At 41.0% G+C, this 25,720-nt stretch overlaps 2 protein-coding genes across 3 annotated transcripts; one reads left to right on the top strand and one right to left on the bottom strand.

Annotated features, from left to right (window-relative positions):
• Nucleotides 1-298: 298 nt before the first annotated feature.
• dpy30 (dpy-30 histone methyltransferase complex regulatory subunit) lies at nucleotides 299-2,482 on the bottom strand. Its single transcript, NM_001303669.1, is given in 5 exon segments — nucleotides 299-973; nucleotides 1,145-1,287; nucleotides 1,854-1,901; nucleotides 1,982-2,022; nucleotides 2,440-2,482. Coding segments are annotated over 5 exon segments (315 nt in total). The 5' UTR covers nucleotides 2,450-2,482; the 3' UTR covers nucleotides 299-900.
• Nucleotides 2,483-2,693: 211 nt separating this feature from the next.
• On the top strand, nucleotides 2,694-25,278 carry LOC105031438 (spastin). Of its 2 annotated transcripts, XM_010905859.4 has the most exons (17): nucleotides 2,694-3,076; nucleotides 5,489-5,572; nucleotides 7,796-7,879; nucleotides 8,729-8,803; nucleotides 9,956-10,146; nucleotides 10,538-10,674; nucleotides 11,009-11,102; nucleotides 11,407-11,481; nucleotides 12,098-12,169; nucleotides 12,411-12,486; nucleotides 12,656-12,747; nucleotides 14,804-14,883; nucleotides 16,964-17,006; nucleotides 17,220-17,299; nucleotides 18,156-18,226; nucleotides 22,606-22,646; nucleotides 22,758-25,278. In XM_010905859.4, exons 1-17 carry the CDS (start codon nucleotides 2,725-2,727, stop codon nucleotides 22,881-22,883), a joined length of 1,773 nt encoding a protein of 590 aa, XP_010904161.1. In that variant the 5' UTR covers nucleotides 2,694-2,724; the 3' UTR covers nucleotides 22,884-25,278. The 2 variants fall into 2 exon arrangements, with proteins under 2 accessions (XP_010904161.1, XP_010904162.1); XM_010905860.4 differs by lacking the exon at nucleotides 8,729-8,803.
• Nucleotides 25,279-25,720: the final 442 nt, after the last annotated feature.

Genomic DNA, 25,720 nt, shown 5'->3' with positions numbered 1-25,720 from the left:
ATGTTATTTAGGGAAGACCATGCCAAACCACATTCTGCATGTCATGCAGCATGGCTCCGTAGTAAAAGAGTCTGGTTGCTAAACTGGCCAGCCTGCTGTCCAGACCTGTCACCCATTGAAAACATTTGGCGCTTTATGAAACAAAAATACGACAAAGGAGACCCCGAACTGTGGAGCAGCTGTAATCCTATATCAAGCAAGAATGGGAATACATTTCACTTTCAAAATTACAGCAATTTCTCTCCTCAGTTCCCAAACGCTTACGGAGTATTGTTAAAGAGGTGATGCAACACGGTGGTAAACATGCCCGTCTCAATTTTATTTAAACATGTTGCTGGCATCAAATTCAAAATGGCCATGTATTTTTCCAAAAACATAATTTCTCAGTTTCAACATTTCATATGCACTATTTTCAATAAAATATAGGAATAAATGATTTGCATGTCATTGCATTCTGTTATTTGCTTTTACACAGCGTCCCAACTTTTGGAAACAGGGTTGCATATTACTGAGAGACACATACTAATTAAAGAAAAAGCATTTTCTTGCCTTTGTTTTTTATTGATCCAAATAAGTTTCCCTCAATCACAAAAAAACTGTACTTTGCAAGAAGGGAGCAGTTTCTAGAATGCAGATGTTTTGCAGTATAAAGGTCTACAATTTCCTACTGAAGAGTTAAATACATTGAATGTCAAGTGTTTTTTCAAGGGACAGCAATTACCACAATTCAAGAATGAACAACTAGTCCAGCACTAAAATAAGAGAACTATATTTCCTAGCAGGCAATCTTTATTCTGCTTTTAAAAACAGCCCAGTAACATTAGCAACCAAAGAAATCACAACTATTTTCTTGAATTCCAACTTGGCCTGATAGTGCAAATACTTAATCCCTCCAGGGGCCTAAGTTCGATCTTCAAACTGTGATTTGTTCTTGAGAAGGAAGGCTGCTAAGTATTCAATAGGATTTGGGGGTCTGAAAGAGAAGATAGTGGAGAAAGACACATTTATTTTACATCAATTCTCTCCCCTCCCTATTATGATATTCAATTTGCAATTCTGTACTTGACCAGTAGGTCTGCCTAAACAGTAGCCAAATCAGAATGGTTGAGCATTAAAACAAATGTTTTTTTTTCCTTTTACATACCTTTCCTTGGCCAGCACAGATAACCCTTGGAGAAGAATGGGCACCACTGTCTGATCCAAATACGCTCTGGTGGGGAGGGACTGCAGATCCACCTTCTGTTTGGAGACCTTCTCTGTGTTGGATTTCTCATTTTCTGCTATTCTCTACACTCAAGGGGGCAGAAGAGGGAGTGGGGATATAGCAATGCCTACGGTTAACGTTCCTACTATTCTTTGTGCATTTTACTATAACACTGGTAAAGACAAGCACACTTCCACTTAATGTAGTTTGTGATTTTGCAGAAAGATGTGGAGGTAAATTGCATCACAGCCTATTAAACTAGCTAGGTTGTGTGTGTGACAGAGAGACCAAGAGAGATTAACTTGTGTGGTTTCTAAAGAGAATCTTATTAGTTTTGAGTATCTGGATATTCACCAAAGGCGCTCTGAGCACTACTCACACTTGACTATTGGCCGATTTCTGGCCATAAATATTAAACATGTTCGCAAATTATGACTCTACAGTTCCCGGGAACATGAGAGCCATCAACTGCAAATTGTTTATGTGCTTACATCTTACAGTCAACTGTGTTGTGTTTTACACTGGGTTTGCAGCCATTTCCTACAATTTTGTAGGGAGCTGATTAGGAGGATGTTGATCTGGCTTAAAACATTTAGTCAGGCCTTTATTTGTAATCTTTAACTTCTCTGATTTGGTTGTTTCTACAGACCTGGATGTTTTCTGTCAGGCCATATTCAGCATGGGGGTTTTCAGCCACCTAAAATAGATAATTATGTATTTAAATAATACTGACTTTGCAACAATCTAAATCGAAAGAAGCAGGATGTATATACTTACTGGTGTGTGTCCCTCCATAGATTGGTCTCCGTCCGTGTGATCTGAAACATAAGATGAATGTCAGATAACGCTAAGAGTTAATGTACAGTAACATTTGAGGAAGACATACATACAACAATATCAACATGTCAACAACCTTTAACGTTTAGCTATAACGAAAGTTACACAGTTATTATAGATTACGTTTTCTGGTACAGTAAATAAAATGATCTAGTTACAAACATATCCACCCATTCGTACCCCACAAAAGCAGGCTAGTTAACACAGAAGAATATTAATTAAAGTGGCGGGTAAGTTAACAGTGCTAGGTTTGGGTTGGGACGTTAACGACAAAACAGACTGGATAAAACAAATTGATTGTATAAGAACACTTTGAAAGGTAGTGTTAAGCTTAAATGTACGAAAATGATATTGAAACCCACAAAAAAATACACATGAACGAAAATAATTTCACTCACCATCCGCCATGTTTGTTGTTAGTATTTACGCAATGTGCGCAGTGGACGTAAACTCTTGATATCAGTTACGTATTGTCCCTGTAGGACAAGCGTGCGCGTGCCTCTCCCCTCTTAGGCTATTGTTGGTTTGGTAACCGCCCTGTCCGATTCTGGCAACCTTAGTAAACATTTCGACCCCCAGGCCTTATATTATGTTCCCACTGTAGACGCTGGAAGAGTTGAGAGGCAACGTGAGCAAAATACAAGACCGTTATGTTATGGATGGAATAGCAAATCGTCGGTTGAATGAGTTCCCCGGGAGGAAGAGGCAGCAGAAAGAAGCGAGGTGTCGTAGGGTCGACGACTGATGGAGACACATGCGACCAGGTGTCACTACATAAGCGAAATGTGTTCTTCTTCTCCTACCCACTGCTGGCGTTGTTTGCGGTGCTGCGTGTTTTCGCCATGCAATTTGGCGTACTGTTCGCATGGCTGTGCGAGCGGCTGTCTCGTGCCATGGCTGCGAGAACCAAACATCGGACTGCAGACGAACATGTTAAGGTGTGCGAGCAGGACAGCGGAGAGCGGATTCGAAACCACCACAAACAAGCATTCGAGTACATCTCTGTGGCTCTGAGAATTGACGAGGATGACAAAGGTATATTATATTTTAAGTCTTCTGTGACAGTCTTGTGTGTTGCCTGGCATTAGTGACAACACTGTCACTGTCATGTGTTGATACAGCCGGTAAGCTATTCAATACAGTTATGTTTCAAATTACTCTAAGTTAAATTGTTATATTGAACTATATCAAAAGAAACACGCGTTACACACAAACGGTAAATCGTGGTATGTTTAAATAGCAAGTGTTTATAAATGCATGTGTTCCACAAACTTGGAATTAGAGGAAAAGAACAGTTGTGACTTGTTCAGATCACTGAAAAGTTTAGATACTGAATTTTTGAAATCTTCTTTCCATAGCAACGGGTACATCTGGAATGTTACAAACCCACTATGACTACAATAGCTTACTGTTGAGCCTATTGGCTCAGTTAAACAGGCTAGGAGGCTAGGCCATGTGGCTAGGAGAATGTGCCTACTCAAAACCTTGAATCAGACTGGCTGAGTGCATTCAGGCGTTTGCTAGGCCCAGAGGGAGGCCAAACTGTAAGTTAAATGCAGAGCCACTTGTAGAATTATTTTTCATCATGTTAATATAGTGTAACCACTAGCCTGTATATATTAAGGTGCCAACGCTTGTTTTCAAACGCCATGGTGTTTTGAAAACCAGGATTGTTCTCATTGCCAATACACCTCTGGTGCACACAGTAGATATATACTACAACCGCATAGCTTGTGCCTTTCTGCTTGTGTTCCCAGAGGGTTCATTGACATTTGCTTGGATGTTAGGTGCTGACAGTAATTGGTATTGACAGCACGGTGGAAAATGCTTCTCTTATTCCCTTGACCTCTCAGAGTTGGCCGTGTCATCACGCGAACCAAATCAGTTGAGTTCATCACATCCTATTTACAACAGTGTGTGTACTGTAGTTGCCATCAATACGCCATTACTGATAGGAATAGAGGCTACGGGTTATTAGGGCCTCTTCCTGTGTTTGGCCGAAAGGCCTGATTTTTCTTTTTAATTAAATTGATTTGTTTAGTTCGTTTGTGATTTGAAATGCCATGTCCCTAAACTGCATATCGCACATCATTGTCTGGTGTTCCAGTCAGGTTAAAGGCGAGTCTGTACTGTGCTGTAGGCAGAAAGTTGAGACATCTTATCATGTGCTTTAGTAACAGTTGGATTAAAGCCGATGAACTGGCATTTCAACATGGATGTCTTCCTTTCAATGAACTTAACTTGGCTGAAGCTCTGTGCCAAAATGTACTGTACTGTATTTGACTTAAAGGTCTAGATGTTGAGAGAGGGAGACTTGTAGTTATCCCATAAGTAATGTGAATACCAGTGATGTGCAATGCAAACTTACATCGACCCCAAGCCAATGCATTTGTCTTGGACATTGGCTATCTTCAGCAGGTGTTACCGTCTTAGGCTTTGAGTAGATTTTTCAACCTACGCTGAGGAGGAAGCCTCTCGTTCTCTTTGCTAGTCAGGCCTGCCTCAGATCAGACAACCAGTCTCCCTGTGTAGCACCACTGTTGTAACTCAGGGAGAGAACAGAGAGGCCGATTCAACTGAGTCTGTCTGAGCCCTTTGTTAGGTCTTTGTACCCTTTAGGGTGGAGAATGCTATCACTTTGAACGTGAGTCCTCCAGTATTCATGCGCAGTGATGGCCCAATTCGTTTGAATCAAGCGGCTGTGTTAGCGAAATCAAGGTGTTGGGGGTGGACAAAACCAGAGCCTGTAAACCTAACTTGAGTCTATAACCTCTGTGTAAATATCCTTCTTCTCATATTTTGAAATCTGTTGTGAATTTCTGGTCATTTCTTGACAATTTCAGTTTAGGCCTATGGTTAAATCATCCCCCTAAGTGCTCCTAATCTGCCCAGATGAGGATTTGAAAAGAAAGCAGAGAATCCTTCGTAATTATTTATTTATAAATTGATGTGGGGTGGGGTGACAGCTGTCTTCTGTCCTTTCATTGGCCTTATGGGTAGACAGGATAAAATGATAGTTCTCATATGGCTAAGACAACGATGCATGCTCTAGTTTTGGTCCCCATAATTCTCAAAATTCCTCACAAAGAAGACATGTGATTGCTGTTCTTTAGGCAAGTTTTAAGAGTCATATGACACAGCTTTAAAAGTCATATGACAGCCACTGTTAGCTCATCCCTCCAGGGCTTTTGGAGCAGAACCAGTCACCTGAAATGATCCATTGGGACTATAGTTCATTTTAGTTTGAGATATTTTATTGTAATTATGATAAATTCTCTGTATCTGTATTTCGTTTGAAATGTCCCAATTCCCTGACACGTCAAAAGTGATTTGTTTTTTGTTGTTGTTAATCCTCCTTTGACTTTTGAGAAGCTGATGGTATAATTTCAATTTCTGTTCTCAAACGTTTTCCATCTGTTGTCCTGTTGTGTTTTTACATGGCATTAGTGCACAAGGAGCAAGCTGTCCAGTGGTATAAACGTGGAATCCAAGAGCTTGAGAGAGGCATCGCAATCGAGGTAGCTGGAAACGGTGAGTTCACTATCTGCACTTTTCCTGCAGTGTTGATTTATCCAACTAAATGCATCCTCGATTCAGCTTCCAGATTGAAGGCCAGGTTTAGTTGAGTGTGTGAAAGTGTTGTTTGTGCTGAGAGAACAACCATGCACAGCCAGTAACTCTACAGCAGCACTATTAGAAACCAACTCTTTTTTCCCCCTTCTCATTACTGATGTTCTACCTGTGTACTTTGGCATGAATGAAATTAAATACAAATATTGCTTCTGATGATGCTTCTAATTTCAACATATATATAAAATATGAAATTTTTGTAATTCTACATTATACAGTACCTGTATATAAATGTTGAACATAAGGTAGAATGGTTCATCAACAAAAGTGCAACAGAGGAAAAAAATTAAAATGGGACACATGGAGAGAGAAAACATCTGCAGCATGTTGAAAGCCTGTTTGGATGAAGGCACAATTGATCTGAAATAACTAGACAAATAACTAGAAATATGTCAATACGATGATTGCATTTCGTCCTATAATCGTGTGATGCCAATTGCTGGCTGATTATCAGTGCATCCCTAGTTTTATTGGCAAATGTTCCAACCATATACAGTGGATATAAAAGGTCTACATCCCCCTGTTAAAATGCCAGGTTCTTGTGATGTAAAAGTATGAGACAAATCATGTCAGAACTTTTTCCACCTTTAATGTGACCTATAACATGAACAATTCAGTTGAAAAACAAACTGAAATCGTTGAGGGGGGAAAATTAAAAACTCACAATAACCTGGTTGCATAAGTATGCACACCCTTAAACTAATACTTTGTTGAAGCACCTTTTGATTTTATTACAGCGCACAGTCTTTTTGGGTCTATTAGCATGGCACATCTTGACATGGCAATATTTGCCCACTCTTCTTTGCAAAAGCGCTCCAAATCTGTTAGATTGAGAGGACATGTCCTGTGCACAGCCCTCTTCAGATCACCCCACAGATATTCAATTGGATTCAGGTCTGAGCTCTGGCTGGGCCATTCCAAAATGTTCATCTTCTTCTGGTGAAGCCATGCTTTTGTGGATTTGGATGTGTGCTTAGGGTCATTGTCGTGCTGAAAGGTGAACTTCATCTTCAGCTTTCTAACGGACCCCTGAAGGTTTTATGCCAAAATTGCTTGGTATTTGGAACTGTTCATAATTCCCTCCACCCTGACTAAGGTCCCGGTTCCAGCTGAAGAAAAAACGCCCAAAAGCATGATGGTGCCACCACCATGCTTCACTGTGGGTATGGTGTTCGTTGGGTGATGTGCAGTGTTGTTTTTGCAACAAACATACCTTTTGGAATTAGGACCAAAAAGTTCAACCTTGGTTTCATCAGACTGAGTGCTTTTGGGGGACTTGATGTTTGTTTTTTCCAACTTCAGCCAGGCTTGGATGTTTTTCTTTGTAAGAAAAGGCTTCCGTCTTGCCACCCTACCCCATAGCCCATTCGTATGAAGAATACGGGAGATTGTTGTCACATGTACCACACAGCCAGTACTTGCCAGAAATACCTTCAGTTCCTTTAATGTTGCTGTAGGCCTCTTGGAATCCTCCCTGAGCAGTTTTCTTCTTGTCTTTTCATCAATTGTGGAGGGATGTCCAGTTCTTGGTAATATCTCTGTTGTGCCATATTTTCTCCATTTGATGATGACTGTCTTCACGGTGTTCCATGGTGTATCTAATGCTTTGGAAATTATTTTGTACCCTGATATCTTTCAACAATGAGATCCCTCTGATGCTTTGGAAGCTCTCTGCGGGCCATGGCTTTTGCTCTGAGATGCAACTAAGAAAATGTCAGGAAAATCCTACTAGAACAGCTGAACTTTATTTGTGATTCACTTTATTTTGTGATTTAAAGAGTCACTTTAACTGATGGCAGGTGTGTAATGATTGGTTAATTTTGAACACAGCAATATCCCCCATTATAAGAGGGTGTGAAACCAGGTTATTGTAAGGTTTTTATTTAGAAATGTTCCCCCTCAAAGATTTCAGTTTGCTTTTAAATTGAATTGTTCACATTATAAGTCACATAATAAGTGGAAAAAGTTCTGACATGATTTATCTTTGTCTCATTCTTTTAACAGGGGTGTGTAGACTTTTTATATCCACTGTAAGCCTACCCCTAAATTAGTAAATGAAAACACAGGATGGAAACTGTTTTATTTTACCAATTGATCCAGTTATGTTTTTTTTTCCATGCCCAGGGGAGAAGTATGAACGGAATAAACGCTTGCAGGCCAAAATGATCACCAACCTGATCATGGCAAAGGATCGCCTGGAACTTTTAGGTGAGTATCGAAAATGATTATACCTCTTGCCTCTGTGCTCACATTGAATACGCATGGTTCCTGCTTATTGTCTACTTGCATGTTGAATGGGGTATCGAATGCAGTACGTTGAAATGTTGTACACTAATGTGTATTTCAACAAACCCTGGAAATGGTTTTGTAAAACATAATATGCTGCCTATTTGGTTGTGTTCAATAAAACATATTTGAAAATAATAATGTTTAATGGTGACTTGGTGCTTTTTTACACTCCGATGTTTGATAACTTCTTACCTCTTGGGGAAAAAAACATTAACTTGCACAGATATTAACATCATTCAATTGTGGTTTACAATAAGTGATTCTGAAATGGCACAAAAAAACAGTTAAAAGACTCTCGTCATTCCACACCTGGCTGCAAGGTTATATTGGCTTTTGTTCATTAGGCACTAAACAACCTAAACATGTCCAACATGAAATGCTCCTTTTAATTTTTCTCTCTCCAGAAAATAGATGTATTTTTTCTGTTGAGTGCCCTAATGAACACAACCCTACATTTGCATTTGAGTCATGCTGGTTTTAAATGTCTGGCAATGTGTGGCTTTGTGATTAGGACCCTGGAATGTTGAGTTTCCTCTCAGTTCTACCCTGTGTTCATTGTGGCTTGTTGTGGCATGACAACTTAACTCAGGCACCATCTTGCTTCTTGCCCCTCATTTGATGCCACAGACAACCATTGATTTACATTTGTGTATTTTACATCATAGCTTCATATTTCGTTTCCCTATTTTTTTTTCTCCTGCCTTATTCGAAATCTGCTACTCATTTTCCCAATCTTGTTTTGTTTTTGTTGTCATTCCTGTTGTGTAGCAAAGCTGCATTCAGTGCCAACACAGAGAAACATCTATACAGAGAGTTCTAACCATAATGGTGTTCTACGCTCAGGTGGGTGCTACCGGGAGTCTGCTTTCAGGTGTCATGACTGATTTTGTAAATCATGGAAACCAGTATGCTACTTTTCACGACTTTTGCGCCTTTTTTCTATTTCATGCTTGATTGCTTATGTAGACCCCCTTTAAGTGTTACAAGTTCATTTATTTTGTCTGCTTGCTTATATCTTAGCCTGTTCTTTACAGTGGCAGCTGTCTCAAAGCGATGGTAATATTTTCCTTGCAACAATGACAGGCGTTCTTGTTTAGATAAATGCAGTGCAAGACTTAATTTGGCCTGGAGAATCATTCGCCTTGCTTGACTGCTCTAACTGAAATTGCTCGCTGCTAGATTTGTAAGACACCGTTTGTTACAGTAGTGTGTTCTTGAGTCAAAATGAAGAGTGGGACAAAAAGTAATAAGCGATTGGATAATGGCTAACCAAAGTTTTAAAACCAGGGGGTTTTGGTAGCCAGGTAATCATGTCTCTACTCAAGGGATATTAAATGTAAGTGCCACTATAAAGAACGCAGTAAAACGGTGTTGTTACAGGGTTGGCCCACCTGAAGAGCTTCCGCATGCCTTACCATATCCTATGCAAATGGTTGGAACATTCCACTGGGGGAGGTGGGACAATTCCTCCTGGAGAAATTCTATCATTGCATGATTTGTTGATGGTGCTGGAAATTGGTGCCTCGAGTGCCGCTCAGACATATTCCTTAAGGGTTCATTTGGTCCCACACTTCTGATAAAACCAAGGCAAGCGAAGTACACTTTGGTACCGAAGCTGCTGGCAAGCTTACCCCGACAAACATCTTTCAATGTCACAAACCTCCTCCATGGTGATTTCTGCTACGCTAGCTACACTGCTGGGGTCTGTCTGGCTAGTTGTCTGGCTAGTTGTCTGGCTAGACAGACCCCAGCGTTGTAAAACATGAACCTAAGCATGGGATGGGATGTTAAATGTTTATTTAACTGAGGAGCAACTTCAGTTAATGAAATCACCTGCCTACTGTGTGTCCCCCATTAACTGACAGGGTGACTTTATTTAGGTGTTAAGCCATAGCTCTCACACAGCTTTACTGAACGTCCTAGCAAGTTTAGATAAGTCGTCAGTCACTGATCTGGTATCTGATACTAACTGCAGTCTCTCCTTGCTTTTTGCAGTAAGTGGAGCTATACCAAAAAAGAGGGATCCCCTGACCACTCACTCCAGTCACTCCCTTCCGCGGCCAAAGCACACGCCAAAGAACCCCCCAGCGACAGGCCACGGGGGCCACCAGCGGTCCCCGAGCTTCAGCGGGCCTTCCAGTAGTCACACACAGCACAGGCCACTCCCACTGTTTAATAGCGAGAAGGTGAGACCCAGGGCTTCCAGCCTCGGCCGACCCCTTGCCTGGCCCATGTAATAATAGTTTTCGCCATATAATCAAGATTATATTGATTTTGGATGCTACTTGCTAATCTGGCAGGTGGACCAGAAATGCTCCATGTGGCTGAGTGGGAAGAACACCGTGCCAAAGCAGTGGGTTCAAAATGTATAAAATGGATCACTCCCTACCTTAAGTTGCTGAAAAGTGCTACTTAAATGTTAATGAATAAAAAATTAAACAATGCCAGCAAGGTTGAGATCCAGCCTACTGTATTTCCATTTCAAATGTAGGGAGGAGACACATTGCACAAACAAGTTCTGTCATCACAAAAGATGTTTCAAATGTCTTTTGACTATGTGGTACTTTCTTCATTTAGGGTAAAGCTGGAAACCGGCAGAACTTGAAACCCAGCGCCCCCTCTTCCATGTCCCCATTAAAGAAACGGGAAGCAAAGAACTTAAAGAATGTGGACAGTAAACTAGCGAACCATATCCTCAGTGAGATTATCGACAGGTGAGATACAACAATTAGGAGGTATTTTTTCTTCCCGACAGTGTTATTCACAGGATCTAACGCAAGCATTTAGAGACCTTTCTCTGTTTAGTGGTTTCAAATTGTTGCAAGGTGTCACGGTTACAGAGAAAAATATATGTTGGTTTCTGTTAAGTGTTAAAGAGGGCTCATCACAGACAAATATATATTTTTTTGCAGTGTTTCAGAAATCATTGTGGTCTTGCTGTCTGAGTCAGTTTTATTCCATTCCGTAGCTAAATAATATAACCATGTATGGAACTGAGTTAGTTTTCTTTGGAAGTGAGCCCTTGGATCTGTTGTTTGTGTGTTACAGTGGTTCGTCCGTGCGGTTCGAGGACATTGCTGGTCAGGACCTGGCTAAGCAGGCCCTACAGGAGATGGTCATCCTACCTGCACTGAGGCCAGAGGTAGGTCTGGAGGAAAAACACCTGAAGGAACATGAAGCATTGTGTGGTTCACAGTAGTCTTCCTTTTTTTTCACAAGTCATCACCTGCAGCCTCTAAGCCAGTAAAAGGTTTTTCTTGAACAACATGTGACATGTTGTTAATCAGTGACATAGTAAAAAATTAAAAAGAATGTCAGTGTGTTGAAGCTTTTTAGAAGAGCCTGGAAGCCAATATTGCTTTGATTACACTGTTTACAATAGATTATACAGTCATTTGAGAACAGTTTCTCACTGCACGTGAAAATAAGTAGTTCCTTCTCTACAGTTGTTTACAGGGTTGAGGGCCCCAGCACGAGGCCTTCTCCTCTTCGGACCTCCGGGAAATGGGAAGACGATGCTGGTGAGTATAGCGCAGGACCATTTGGAATTGACAAAGCACTAAATAAGAAATGACTAACCGAGTGATAAGGCTCACATAGATGAAGGATGGTGAAATAGTTTGCCAATTGCTGCATTTGTTCCACATGACCACAAAATTCAAGAGATGGCAAAATGGGCGTTAGTCACAAATCACCGTAATTTACCATCCAGGATGTTGGCTGTCTTTATTGATAGATAGAGCTATTGATAGATATAGCATTAATCTTTCCACCTCTTCCACTCTAACCATTTGGGGCAGCAGGATAGCTTATTGGTTAGGTGTGTTAGACCAGGAAACAAAAGGATGCTGGTTATAGTCCCCCGAAGCGAAAAAGTGAAAAACTGCTGTTCTGTTCCTGAGCAAGATGTTTAGCTCTAATTGCTCCCAGGTCATTGCAGTAAAAATAATCTGTTCTTTGCATATTTGGTAAAATATATCTGGTAAAATAATTGCAAAAAAAACGAATCAAAACAAAACTTCTTATTTTTAGTAATCTGGTATATTGTACATGAATATGAAGGCTCATAATTTCACTATGAAGTAAAATGTTCTACATTTAAAAATGTTTGCTCTCATGCCGTTTTGGTCCTAATAGGCTAAAGCGGTTGCCGCGGAGTCCAACGCCACGTTTTTCAACATAAGTGCAGCGAGCTTGACCTCAAAATATGTGAGTGCGTCATGAGAATATACCTCTCTAACCTTAATTTCTCACATGACTGACGGCATTACATTTGTCATTTAGCAGGTGCTCTTATCCAATGCTAGTTAGTCACTGCATTCAACTGAGTCTATGAAAGAACAACCACATAACAACACATAACACATAACAATTGTTGCAAGTAAACCTAAAGAAATAGTAAACTCACTTTTCAGAGTTTATGCCGTGTTATATTGGTTTTTCACTGTAGGTGGGGGAGGGGGAGAAATTGGTACGAGCTCTATTTTCCGTCGCCAGAGAACTGCAGCCTTCGATCATCTTCATAGGTAAGTGAGACTGTGTTTTATAGTGGAAATCAAGGACTGAACTACAGCTAACTGGTCAGGGAAACCAATAATGATAGCATTACCTCCTGCAATATAATAAGAATTGAATAAGTATTAAATGCAATGATAAAGGCACAGTTGCACTCATACCTACTGCTGCTTCTCATAGATGAAATCGACAGTTTACTCTGTGAGAGGAGAGAAGGGGAGCACGATGCCAGCAGGCGACTGAAGACCGAGTTCTTGATTGAATTTGATGGGGTAAGGAGACATTCCGCGCATGCGCGTGTTCAGGTATTGAATTTATCTGTTCTGTGAGCACAGAAGGCAGGTGCTTAGACCTCAGGACTCCCTAGGGAGGTGGCAAAATTAACGCTAATATTGTGTTAACATGTTACATTTTGATCAATGTTAATTGTGTGAATAATTATAACTGTGTATTTTCACTGCACAGAATATTTTCAATGCAATTCTTTACGCACTGGACCTTTGAAGCACAAACACAGTGTGTTACTAAAAACCACTAAAAGTTCCCAATATTTCTGTGTTTAAAAATGTTGGGTTCTTGTGCATTTTATCTTGGTTAACTATTTTGGGACTTCCCAGGTCGCACAGTCTAAACCAGGGTTCGGTAAGTAAGTTTAGCATCGGGCCAATTTGTTTGTAACAGGCAAATCTAGTGGCGCTCAGTGTCATTTGTAACTTCTTAGTCAGCTGTGGTTACCTTGTGGTTAAATCTGGTAGGAGAGTTGGAAGCATAAAGCCACAGTTGTCCGGGTTTTGTGCTGGATTAATTAATACAGTACTACTGACACGTGGGCCTATTAATACAGTACTACTGACACGTGGGCCTATTAATACAGTACTACTGACACGTGGGCCTATTAATACAGTACTACTGACACGTGGGCCTATTAATACAGTACTACTGACACGTGGGCCTATTAATACAGTACTACTGACACGTGGGCCTATTAATACAGTACTACTGACACGTGGGCCTATTAATACAGTACTACTGACACGTGGGCCTATTAATACAGTACTACTGACACGTGGGCCTATTAATACAGTACTACTGACACGTGGGCATAACCTGGCAAGTATCCTCATTCACCAACTTCAACACAGACTGCCTTTCTAAGACACACATGTGGAAAATGTGAAATGGATAAAAATAACTCAAGAAATAAGAGGACTTGAATAAGCCCATTTAATGGCCTGTTTGAGTCATGCTTTTAACAACCTATGTTTTATTTCCTCTTTCCATATTTTGAATAATTAATGTGCATTGTTCCACACTGGAGCCTAACCTATTGTAATAATTATTTGACGTAGCCTACTTTTACTCAAATGTACTACATTGCCTTTTTTTTATTGTTTCCATGCTGTTTGTAGGATACGCTATTAAGTTGTGTGCAGAGCTAAACGTTTAAGCTAGCTGTATACACAAAATGGCACTATCAAAGAGTCTCAACGGGAAAGTTGATAGCGAAAATGGGGCATTCAAAGATGAATGGAAAGACAACTATGCCATCATCATATCTAGTTTTGTGAATGAAAAGCAGGTGTCTTATTTGCACTGAAGTTGTCGCTGTTTGCAAAGTGTATTTCAGAGGTGTGTCAAGCAAGTCTTCAGAACCTTTCAAAGTAAAAACTCTCTATTTAACTCCAAATAAAGCATTGTTGCAAAAAACTTTCTCATATCTATTTTGTAGGCAAAATCACTAAAGAGGAAGTGGTTATGTGAGTCAATGTTGCTGTCATGACTGAGATATATTTCAGCACCAGCCGCTGTCCAGATAATCATTGCTGCGGGCCAGAATGATAATCATTGTGTGTGGCTTGGAAGGAAGACGTGCACCAATCTTACTGTCCTGAATCTGGAAGATAGGATGAGATATGGCTGTAAATACAATGTGACTTAATGGGTATGGGAATGTTTTCCTTCAAACATTCACTGGCCAATTAAGTAGGTACACCCATCTACTATCGCCTTTTGCTTTGAGAACATCCTGAGCTTGAACACAGAATGCGTCCAAAATGATATGCGGAAATCTTATTTCAGAGCATGATGACCGATTCATATCAGAGTGCATAGTCCACATCACCTAGCATTTATTAAACCTGGTCCTCCAGCCATCCATGTAAATACTTTAACACACTGCAATAATATTGAAAGAAAAGAGCATGGTGGCAATAATACCCAGAAAATAATAAAATGTTCTGTCACTTTCTTGGGGAGTCACCTGTCCTGGATGACACCGTTTTCCTCCCGTTTTAACGGTTTAGGAAATGGTTCTGTTTGTGTGTTTAGGTCCAGTCGGGAGGTGATGAGAGGGTGTTGGTGATGGGTGCCACCAACAGGCCGCAGGAGCTGGATGAGGCTGTTCTCAGGTACAGTAGGCCAGTGTGGGCAGTGCTGGGAATGCCCAGGTTATTTGGTAATTAGCCAGGGTCATGGTATCAAAATGTTTGGCAATATAAACACTGGAGTTGTTCTGGTAGGATCTCCTTATTTCAAAATGTTGTGTTGTAGGTCTGTTTTCTTTAGCCTAGAGCACACAATTCATGTAAGGGACCTTCAGAAATTCATTTGATTTTAGCAAACTGGTTCCATTAAGCAGTTTCATCCCATTAATTTCAGCATGTCAGGTATATGGACACACCTAGTGCCCAAATGATTATGTATGTAACATAGCTGGGATTTGAGTGTTGACAAATGGATTTGGTTCAGTCAGTGGTCCTTCTGATAAGTCCATTCCAGCTATCTAGTTTATGTGGGCCAGCTGGCCATAGTAGCACAGTCGTAGTTAAAATGATAACCTAGATAGGGTAGCAACTAGATATGATGGCCAGTGTCAGGCCAGGGCTATAGCTATTCATTTCTACTTTTTAATTAGGTAAACGCACAATTATTCTGTACACCAGGGGTATTTAAAACTGGCCATCGAAGCCAGTTCCACTCCCCTTTTTCATTGCAACCCTCTAATCAGGGACCTATTCAGACTTAAGACACCATGTGGGTCCAATTATTGATGAGGTAGAACAGAAAACCAACAGGCTCCATCCCTTGTAGGGTAAAATTTGAATACCTCTGCTGTACACCATCTCTATCAAGTCCCAACTTTAGCTAGGTTTCTATTTTCTGAAAGTTCCCAGTAACAAGCGAAAACATGCTAGTGTGGAGTTATGTTCTCAGTGGCTGAGAGGGCTCATTATATGATTAAGACAACTGACTGCCAAATCAATTGCTCTCCGATTTTAACAACCTACACCACTCTCTTACCTTATAACAATGGCACTACTACCCCAAATACAATTTCAGAATTGGTCAACATACAGTGGGGAGAACAAGTATTTGATATACTGCCGATTTTGCAGGTTTTCCCACTTCCCACTAATTTTTATCATAGGTACTCTTCAACTGTGAGTGACGGGATCTAAAACAAAAATCTAGAAAATCACATTGTATGATTTTTAAGTAATTAATTTGCATTTTATTACATGACATAAGTATTTGATACATCAGAAAAGCAGAACTTAATATTTGGTACAGAAACCTTTGTTTGCAATTACAGAGATCATACGTTTCTTGTAGCTCTTGACCAGGTTTGCACACACTGCAGCAGGGATTTTGGCCCACTCCAGACCTTCTCCAGATCCTTCAGGTTTTGGGGCTGTCGCTGGGCAATACAGACTTTCAGCTCCCTCCAAAGATTTTCTATTGGGTTCAAGTCTGGAGACTGGCTAGGCCACTCCAGGACCTTGAAATGCTTCTTACGGAGCCACTCCTTAGTTGCCCTGGCTGTGTGTTTCAGGTCGTTTTCATACTGGAAGACCCAGTCACGACCCATCTTCAATGCTCTTACTGAGGGAAGGAGGTTGTTTGCCAAGATCTCGCGATACATGGCCCCATCCATCCTCCCCTCAATATGGTGCTGTCGTCCTGTCCCCTTTGCAGAAAAGCATCCCCAAAGAATGATGTTTCCATCTCTATGCTTCACGGTTGGGATAGGAAAACCTACAGAATCTACAGTGTATCTAATACTTGTTCTCCCCACTGTAACTCCATGAAGAATAATAAAGTAATTCATTTGTAATGGGATCAGTTTTACAATATACAGAGTTTGACATTTGTACAAAAATATTTCGCTGCTTAATCTGAGCCAGCCACTTCAGACAAACCAAGAGAAGCTTAATCTACTACAACACTAAATGTAATGTTCCATCAAGCTAGCTAGAAATGTAACACATTTTTATGAAACCGCAACTGCCTAAATTCAGGGAATGATCAAGTCCGCATGCTGAACATAATAAAAAAAGTGGCCAGATAATTGTTGAATTGGTAGATTTATCCGATTTAAGTCTGGGTACTTTTTTGGATTTCAAAGAAAGTCAAGTTTGACGTGGTGTTCCATCAGACCTTGATTGTTAAGGAGATAATACATTCTGAAAATATATTTCTTATCCATAGGCGATTTGCCAAACGGGTATATGTGGCCTTACCAACAGAAGAGGTATGTTAAAACACTCATGCATATTTTGTTTATCCTATGCTTTATTACAAATAGTTTATTTACATGGGAAAATGATCAAGAAAACAGGAACATCAACTTTTTTCTTTCTTGCTAAGCCTGTAAAGTTTCTTTCTTGCTAAGCCTGTAAAGTTCAGAATTATAGCCATCTCATTAACCCATGCTGTTTCCTGGCAAAAATATTGTCATTTATAGACGCGGTTCAGACTGCTCAAGAACCTCTTAGGGAAGCATGGGAATCCTCTCACACAAAAAGAATTGTCTCAACTTGCCAGGTAAAGCAACTTTAAAACAAGTATTAAATAATTTCTCGTTTGTGGTTCATACAATATAGCTCAATATTTCTATTATGTATTTTTCAACTGCTGGTTGGTCAAAATAAGCATTGTGGTTGTTGAAACACATTCTATGTTCTGCTAAAAAGGCTTTATACCAATACTTTGAAATGTTTGTAATCTCGCTTATGAGAGGTCTATTGCAAGACAAATGAAACTTGGTGATGCCACAAATTAGGCCAAACGTTTCATAGGTGTACACACACACACCACAGTTAGAATAATGAAGCTTAATAGAATATTTGATATCTGTTCTGAGAAGTCGCTGTAGTATCCGGCTTAATTCGACCGTACAATTCAAGAATATAAGAATATACCAGAAACAGTCATCATCCAGAAATCAGAACAAATGACCCTGATAACTTAGCCCTAAATAATTGTTTTAGATATCAATAGCAATCTACAAGGTACAGGCCTATAGAGTGAGATTGTACGGCCTTTCTGAAATTGATGAAATGGTCCATGAGCATATTGTTATAGATATACAGTGCAAAGTACACTTTTACTCAGACACTTGTATACATCTGGCCCCTTAGTGAATTCTGTGCTGACCACCATTCAACATAGTTTCAACAACATGCTTCATGCTTTTTCTTTATCTTGAACTATTCCCCAACCGACAACTGGAGCCCAGCCATGCTAAAAGTGGTTAATCACACCCTCCCTTTCATGTTCCCATTTGCACTTCGGCATCAAAGGTATAACTGTTTTACCTGAGAGTATACAGATGTACAATAGATATACTGTAGATATTGTGTTGTAATGGATATGTTTGAAATCTGTGTAATTCTTACAGAATGACAGATGGCTACTCTGGCAGTGACTTGACCTCGCTGGCGAAAGATGCTTCCCTTGGTCCCATCAGAGGTAAGCGGCCTAATTCATTCAAACATTTGGATGAATACAGTAGTTGAGAACTCAGCATTAGATGTTCTGACATTTTGATTAAAAACATTTGTTGTACACAAATATTCTGTCAGTACAACAAATAAGAATTTTTCTCATGAATATTTAAAAACAAATCGGATTACTCAGAGTTCAGCTTTAGCAATATATAGCTTTACATTTTCTGCCGTCATATGCTTGAACAGTCACTTATTCTATAATCCCAGTGTTCTTCAAAGGAAGCTTCTCACATATCAAATGTCCTGTGCGGTGTCCCTCATATTTAAAATGACCAAGATGGCGGTGTGTGCATTGTGTGGCTCAGCGTTTACCCAGTTTTTGCAAATTAGCAGAAATAATTCTTAGCTTATTCACTCAGTACAGCCTAGCACACACTCGATATAGTCAACAAGAACTCCTAGACTTTAGAGCACAAAGCAGTGGAAGAGTTTTTGACAACTTTCACCCTCCACCGGAGATACTAAGGAAGCCCTGGGAGACGCTATTTGCCCTGCTTACTAGTGGTGCCAGGAGGCGGCGGCGGAATCATAAACAAAATTGTGGGAAGCGTTGAGGCACTCTGGCCAGGCTAATGCTTGCCCCCTGTTGATTTTCACGGAAATCTTGCTTAACATCAACATACCCAACAATGTAATTGAGCTGGATGGCTGCGTTATCTTCAGAGCAGATAGGATTTAAATGGACTGCAGTACGACTAGAAGTGGTGGACTGTGCGTTTATGTAAACAAAACATGGTGTTCAAATACTAAATTAACCAGGAGTCATTGCTCAACTAATCTGGAATACCTAATGATTAGATGCGTGCCTTTTTACTTGCCTCTGGAGTTTATATCTAAGAACTGCAGGCTGCCATTAGCAAAAAGCAGACAGAACACCCAGATAGTGTTTTGGTGATTGCAAGAGACTTCAATCATTCAAATCTGAAAACAGTTTGTCCCAAATTCCACCAAAATGTCTCCTGCCCCACCAGAGGAGACAATAGACTGGACCATGTGTACACAAACATTCCAGAGGTTTACAAAGCCATTCCCCTCCCCCACCTGGGACAGTCTGTTCATCTCTTACTATTCCTACTTCCCAAGTACCCCTCATTAAACATGTGAAACCATCAGGGAGTCAGTGTGGCCAGAAGGGTCAGACTCACTTCTACAGCACCATTTTCAACACAAAGGAGTCTGTTTGCCACTCAAGCCATCCTTGGCTCTCATATGGACACTGAAACATTTGCTTTTTCCATTCTGGATTACATCAACATCTGCACCAACAATGTCACCACCCATAAACTAATAAAGACACTGGATCCCTACCAGTTTGCCTACCGGTGGAATAGGTCTACAGAGGACGCCATCTCCATGGCTCTACACTCTGCCCTGACCCACCTGGACAAAACCAACACCTATGTAGGATGCTATTCATAGACTTCAGCTCAGTTGGACCTTCAGCTCAACAACACTGTCACACCCTCTAGGTTGTTCAACAATCTCCATAACCTGGGGATCAGCCCCTCTCTCTGCAACTGGACTCTGGACTTCCTAAGCAACAGACCCCAGTCTGTCAGGTTAGACAACTTCATCTCCTCCACCCTGATCCTGAACACTGGTGTTCCACAAGGCTGTGTGCTGAGCCCTCCCCTGTACTCCCTCTTCACCCACAACTGTGTTCCAGTACATTGTTCCAACTCCATTTTCAAGTTTGCAGACGACACCACGGTGGTAGGCCTGATTAGTGACAATGACGAGTCAGCCTACAGGGAAGAGGTCATGTGCCTGGCGGCATGGTGCGCTGATAACAACCTGGCACTCAACGCAAAGAACACCAAGGCACTCATTGTAGATTACAGGAAGTGTAAAAGCGAGGCTACTGAGGTAGAGGGTATGTCCAGCTACAAATGTCTCCTCTCTAATTTCACCTCTCCTGGAGCCTCAACTCCTCAGCTCTGGTCAAAAAGGCGCAGCAGCGCCAGTGCTTTTTGAGGAGGCTGAAGAAAGCCTGCCTGCCATCCAAGATCCTTGTGAACTTTTACTGCTAACGTTAGCTGTGGCTGCTGTGGACGACTTGGCTTTCATACTATCAAATACGGAGCACGCTTCAGCTTTAAGAAATATTTTATGTTTGACCAGGTCAGAGGCGTCACTAGGGTCACAATACATTCGGGGCTTAGCCCACCCCCCCAGACAGAAAGTACAGTGTTTTGAATGTCTCTCATATTCATCCACTTACCCCGGTATCGGGTCGCGGGGGCAGCAGCTCCAGCAAGGGACCCCAAACTTCCCTTTCCCGAGCCACATTTGCCAGCTCTGACTGGGGGATCCTGAGGCGTTCCCAGGCCAGTGTCGAAATATAATCTCTCCACCTAGTCCTGGGCCTACCCCGAGGTCTCCTCCCAGCTGGACGTGCCTGGAACACCTCCCTAGGGAGACGTCCTGGGGACATCCTTACCAGATGCCCGAACCACCTCAACTGGCTCCTTTCGACGCAAAGGAGCAGCGGCTGTACTCCAAGTTCCTCACGGATGGCTGAGCTTCTCACCCTATCCCTAAGGGAGAAGCCGGCCACCCTTCTGAGAAAACCCATTTCAGCCACTTGTACTCGCGATCTTGTTCTTTCGGTCATGACCCAGCCTTCATAACCATAGGTGAGGGTTGGAAAGAAAATTGAGCGGTATATCGAGAGCTTTGCCTTCCGGCTCAGCTCTCTTTTCATCACAAGTGAATGCAATACTGCCCCCGCTTCTCCGATTCTCCGGCCAATATCCCGCTCCATTGTCCCCTCGCGAACAAGACCCCGAGATACTTGAACTCCTTTACTTGGGGTAACGCCTCATTCAACCGGTCCAGTGAGTGCTGACGGTCACAGACCGATGATGCCATCAGGACCACATCATCTGCAAAAAGCAGCGATGAGATCCCCAGCCCACCGAACTGCAACCCCTCCCCACCCCGACTACGCCTCGATATCCTGTCCATAAAAGTTACACCAGGATTGGTGACAAAGCGCAGCCCTGGCGGAGGCCAACCCCCACCTGGAACGATTCCGACTTACTACCAAGAACCTGAACACAGCTCTCACTTTGGACGTACAGGGATTGGATAGCCCTCAGAAGGGACCTCCTCACCCCATACTCCCACAGCACCTCCCACAGTATCTCCCGGGGGACCCGGTCATATGCCTTCTCCAAATCCACAAAACACATGTAGACTGGATGGGCATATTCCCAGGCCCCCTCCAGGATCCTTGCAAGAGTAAAGAGCTGTTCGGTTGTTCCGCAACCAGGGCGGTTTGCTGTGACTCCAAGTACAGTCTCAAGAGCATGAAACATACCAGGAGACGGGCCGTTACAGGAGGACAGATAGACAGGGCCTTAGAAGGGCATGAATCCAGCTGCAGGACCAGTATCTGCTCCTTTGTGTGAGGAAGAACAGGAGGAGCACTGCCAGAGTCCTACAAAATGACCTCCAGCGGGTTTCTGGTGTGCATGTTTCTGACCAAACTGTCAGAAACAGGCTCCATGAGGGTGGCATGAGTGCTTGATGTCCTCTAGTAGGACCTATGCTCACAGTCCAGCACCGTGCAGCTCGGTTGGCATTTGCCAGAGCACCAAAATTGGCAGGTCCGCCATTGGCGCCCCGTTCTCTTCACAGATGAGAGCAGGTTCACACTGAGCACATGTGACAGACCTGAAAGTGTCTCAAGACGCCATGGTGAATGTTATGCTGTTATACATCATCCAGCATGACTGGTTTGGCGGTGGATCAGTGATTGTCTGGGGAGGCATATCCTTGTAAAGTTGAAACCAGGCATATATTTCTTTTTCTTTAGTTTTTTTTACATAAAAGCATTACAAAAAAACCTGATTTACTTTTTGACATCATAAGTGTGCTACTCTGAACAGTCTAAGCTATACCAAAGGAAACACAAGACTCCTTTAAATCAGTTGCAGATAAAGTTAGACCACATCAAGGTTTTATTCAGAGTGTATACCGAGGTGTTCCCAGGCCAGCCGGGAGACATAGTCTCTCCAGCGTGTCCTAGGTCTTCCCCGGGGTCTCCTCCCGGTGGGACGGGACCGGAACACCTTCCCAGGAAGGCTTTCTGGAGGCATCCGAAACAGATGCCCAAGCCACCTCAGCTGACCCCTCTCGTGTTTAATTATTGTGTTTAATTATTATTATTATTTACATGAGAACTTTGTCAATATGATGCCAAGATAACTGACCATCCAATTTTTCTCAAGTATGCATTGTGCATACAGATGCTTCTACTGTAGATTCTTGGTCTCAAGCTGTTAATCTTAAGAGGTTTCCATTTGTTTGCTAATGCAATATTTTTTTACTTCTCAGAGTTGCGTCCAGAACAAGTCCGAAATATGGCTGCTAATGAGGTATGTTTTTTTTCACACAATTCATTCACTTGTATGGGTAATAACACACTGACCAGGAGCCATGTTCACAAAACATCTTAAGGCTAAAAGTAGTTCCCTGTCCTGGTGCAGGTGAGGAATATCCTGTTCTGTGATTTCATGGAGTCCTTGAAGAAGATCAAGAGGAGCGTTGGACCACAAACCCTGGACCTGTATGTGCGCTGGAACAAGGACTATGGGGACACCACGGCTGTATAAGACATGGACACATTTACACATCCTCTGTCCTAACCATAATCTCCATCATCATGACAGTGGCCTGAGGCTGTTTTAAACAGACTGGAATTGTATGTTTTTAGAGTAACTGCCCAAGCTACCATAATTTTTTTTAATTGTCATTACTTACAATAGGAGTGAATGTTTTTTTTGTTTTCTTTTTCCTATTAAAAAAACATACAAAAAATGTAATATGATTCAAAGCAACTTTTGGGTTTTGAATGGTGTGGGTGTATACAGGACATTACATTTTTTTTAAATGTGCGTAGGTTAGCCAGCTAATCTTTCTCTGAAGCACTGATTAACCAGCTCATCCTCAAAAACGTCCTTCCATTTGTAATAATTAAGAAAACATTACCTTAAGACAAGGCACATGTACATACCGGGCCCATTGTACACAGTCTTTCTGCATGACATTCCTTCAACGAAAGGCCTTAGTTGTTTGCATGGTAGCAGGAATCTGTGCCTTAGTTTTGTGGTTTGGTTTTCCAAACAAAATGGTGCTTCTTCCCTTTTCCATGCTCTATGAAAGTCCCACCCATTGCTGGTGCCATCCCATACTTTAATTGGTAGACTTCAAGCATACATCATAACGTTAATGAAAATGATATTTACATGTGTATTGATTGCTCATACCAGATCTGTTTAAAGAAAAACGTATCCCTATAATTTAAGACATTGGCAAAGGTTAATAAAAAATAAAAAGTTCAATTTGAACTACAACTGCTACAGGTTTCTGTGGCTTGGCACACTGCCTGTTTTTAGTAGGGTAATGTTTTTTTTAAAGTAATTTTGTACACCAGTGAGTTGTCGACACTCAAAAAATTTTAGACTTCCTAGATAAACATTAAATGTACTACACAGCAAGCTAGTATATAGCAAATGTAGTTATCTAAAAATGGTATACAATTTGGCAGCAAGAAGCATGACTTTCATTGGGGTGCTTCTTACAGTGACAGCAGGGTTTTTAAAATGGTTACTGCCTTTAGACTGAGACGTTGGAATACTGTGCCATAGAATCTTATGTTACATGTTAAGACTCCAATCAATGGTAGATAAAGGGAAGCAGCAAATTGTTTTCTCAGAATCTTAACACAGATATGGTGGGGTTTTGCATCTATATTAAATAATGTCTATAATAAACAGCTTGTGTAAATATTGGTTTTGTATATGATTCAAGTATTGGGGATACAGTGTATACATTCTGAATAAAACCTCGATGTGGTCTAACTTTATCTGCAACTGATTTAAAGGAGTCTTGTGTTTCCTTTGGTATAGCTTAGACTGTTCAGAGTAGCACACTTATGATGTCAAAAAGAAAATCAGGTTTTTTTGTAATGCTTTTATGTAAAAAAACAAAAGAAAAAGAAATATATGCCTGGTTTCAACTTTACAATGTTTGTCTTCTCTGTGTATTGATTGACTTGCTCTGAATTCCTTGAGCTTTTTAGTAAAGAAAAATGTTGCAGCTTAACTTTTTCATAATGTTTGTTCTATTGCATTGTTATGTTGCTGCGCATTATTTGCCTGTATAAACTACTGAATGTGTTACATTTGGTCCCCATGGTGTGATGTAAATTGTGTATTATTCAACCTAATAATGTAGTTCAGTATCAATCCAAACCAGGAGGGGGCAGGAAATGTTAGAGGCTGTGAACAGTAGATTGTAGACCCAAATAGAATGGTGAATTATTCAAAGTAACATTTTCACCCTTTTCACACAGGTTCCACAACTGAACAACACTGCACAAAGTATTCTGTTAAAAAAAAATATACAAACTCTATAAGCATTAACTAATTGTCATGATCATAAAGGTTTTGTCAAATTGGTTCTGCTTGAGTTTTTCCCATTGTGATTTGAGTTGAGTGATTTTGGTTTCTGCACCCTCCAAGTCTCTAGAAAACCATCTAAAGATCCATAAATAATATTGCTCTCTAAGAGCAGTTTGTTAAATAAAACTGTAGGCTTATAATCCTGATTAGGGCATACCAACAGTGCCCAGGGCTTCCGTACATGGCAGTTTGAATTGTCTCAGCACCAGCCAGGTTGGGTAACATGGGGGTTGCCTTGCATGATAGGATCCCCTTCTAGATGGAAGCCTGCGAACGTGGTTGTAGTTGTTAGCTGATGGACGTGTTCCCCTTAAATGCCTTGAGTCGTTGGAGGATACATGTTCCACTCCTTAGACCATAATCATCAAACAGACACTTTAAAATGTTAGGGGATAAAAGGAGGCCAAATTAAAAGAAATGTGATGTGTTAGTGACTGTAAAAGCAATGTCCTCTTTTTTTAAAGACGTTCTTTATATTATTTACTTTGTGCTTATTAACAGAAATGAGTGTATGTGGGACTAAAATAAAAGCATTTATATTTTTCTTTTTGTTTTATTGTTTGTCCTACCTTATTAGAATATTAACTAATTACACATAAAGGCAGTTTTACAGACACAGATTAAGCCTAGTCCTGGACTAAAATATCCTCAATGGAGAATGTCACAATTCTACAAATCAGGCACTGAATATTTCCCTCTTTGGAACTCTTTGTTAGGTTCTTCAAGTTGCTTTGAAAACTCATAAATCTAAATGCTAATTGTCAGTCCTCTTTTATTGCTGACATCAATAAAGTGAACACTGCAGCTGCATTTGTAATTGTTATAATTTACTTACAAAGTAACAGTCCTTTCCCTTGTGGTACTTCCATTTTTTTTATCCACTCTCTGTGTATTACTATTTGTTTTGTTCATTTATAGACAGCAGTTCTTGTTTGCACAGGGAGGCAAGAAAAGGTTGTTTCAGAATGTAGTAAATGTCTACCTAA

This window comes from Esox lucius, chromosome 9 (assembly GCF_011004845.1).
Source record: "Esox lucius isolate fEsoLuc1 chromosome 9, fEsoLuc1.pri, whole genome shotgun sequence".
Lineage (NCBI taxonomy): Eukaryota > Metazoa > Chordata > Actinopteri > Esociformes > Esocidae > Esox > Esox lucius.
Note: the sequence above shows the minus strand (reverse complement) of the source record. Positions and strands in the feature narration are given on the sequence as shown.

What these genes read in the sequence shown, in the direction of transcription:
- LOC105031438 (XM_010905859.4), top strand. Translation starts at nt 2,725, where the DNA reads ATGAGTTCCCCGGGAGGAAGAGGCAGCAGAAAGAAGCGAGGTGTCGTA. An exon ending in AATCGAGGTAGCTGGAAACG is followed by an intron (nt 5,573 to 7,795) that starts GTGAGTTCACTA and finishes TTCCATGCCCAG; the next exon opens with GGGAGAAGTATGAACGGAAT. An exon ending in GGATCGCCTGGAACTTTTAG is followed by an intron (nt 7,880 to 8,728) that starts GTGAGTATCGAA and finishes CCTGTTGTGTAG; the next exon opens with CAAAGCTGCATTCAGTGCCA.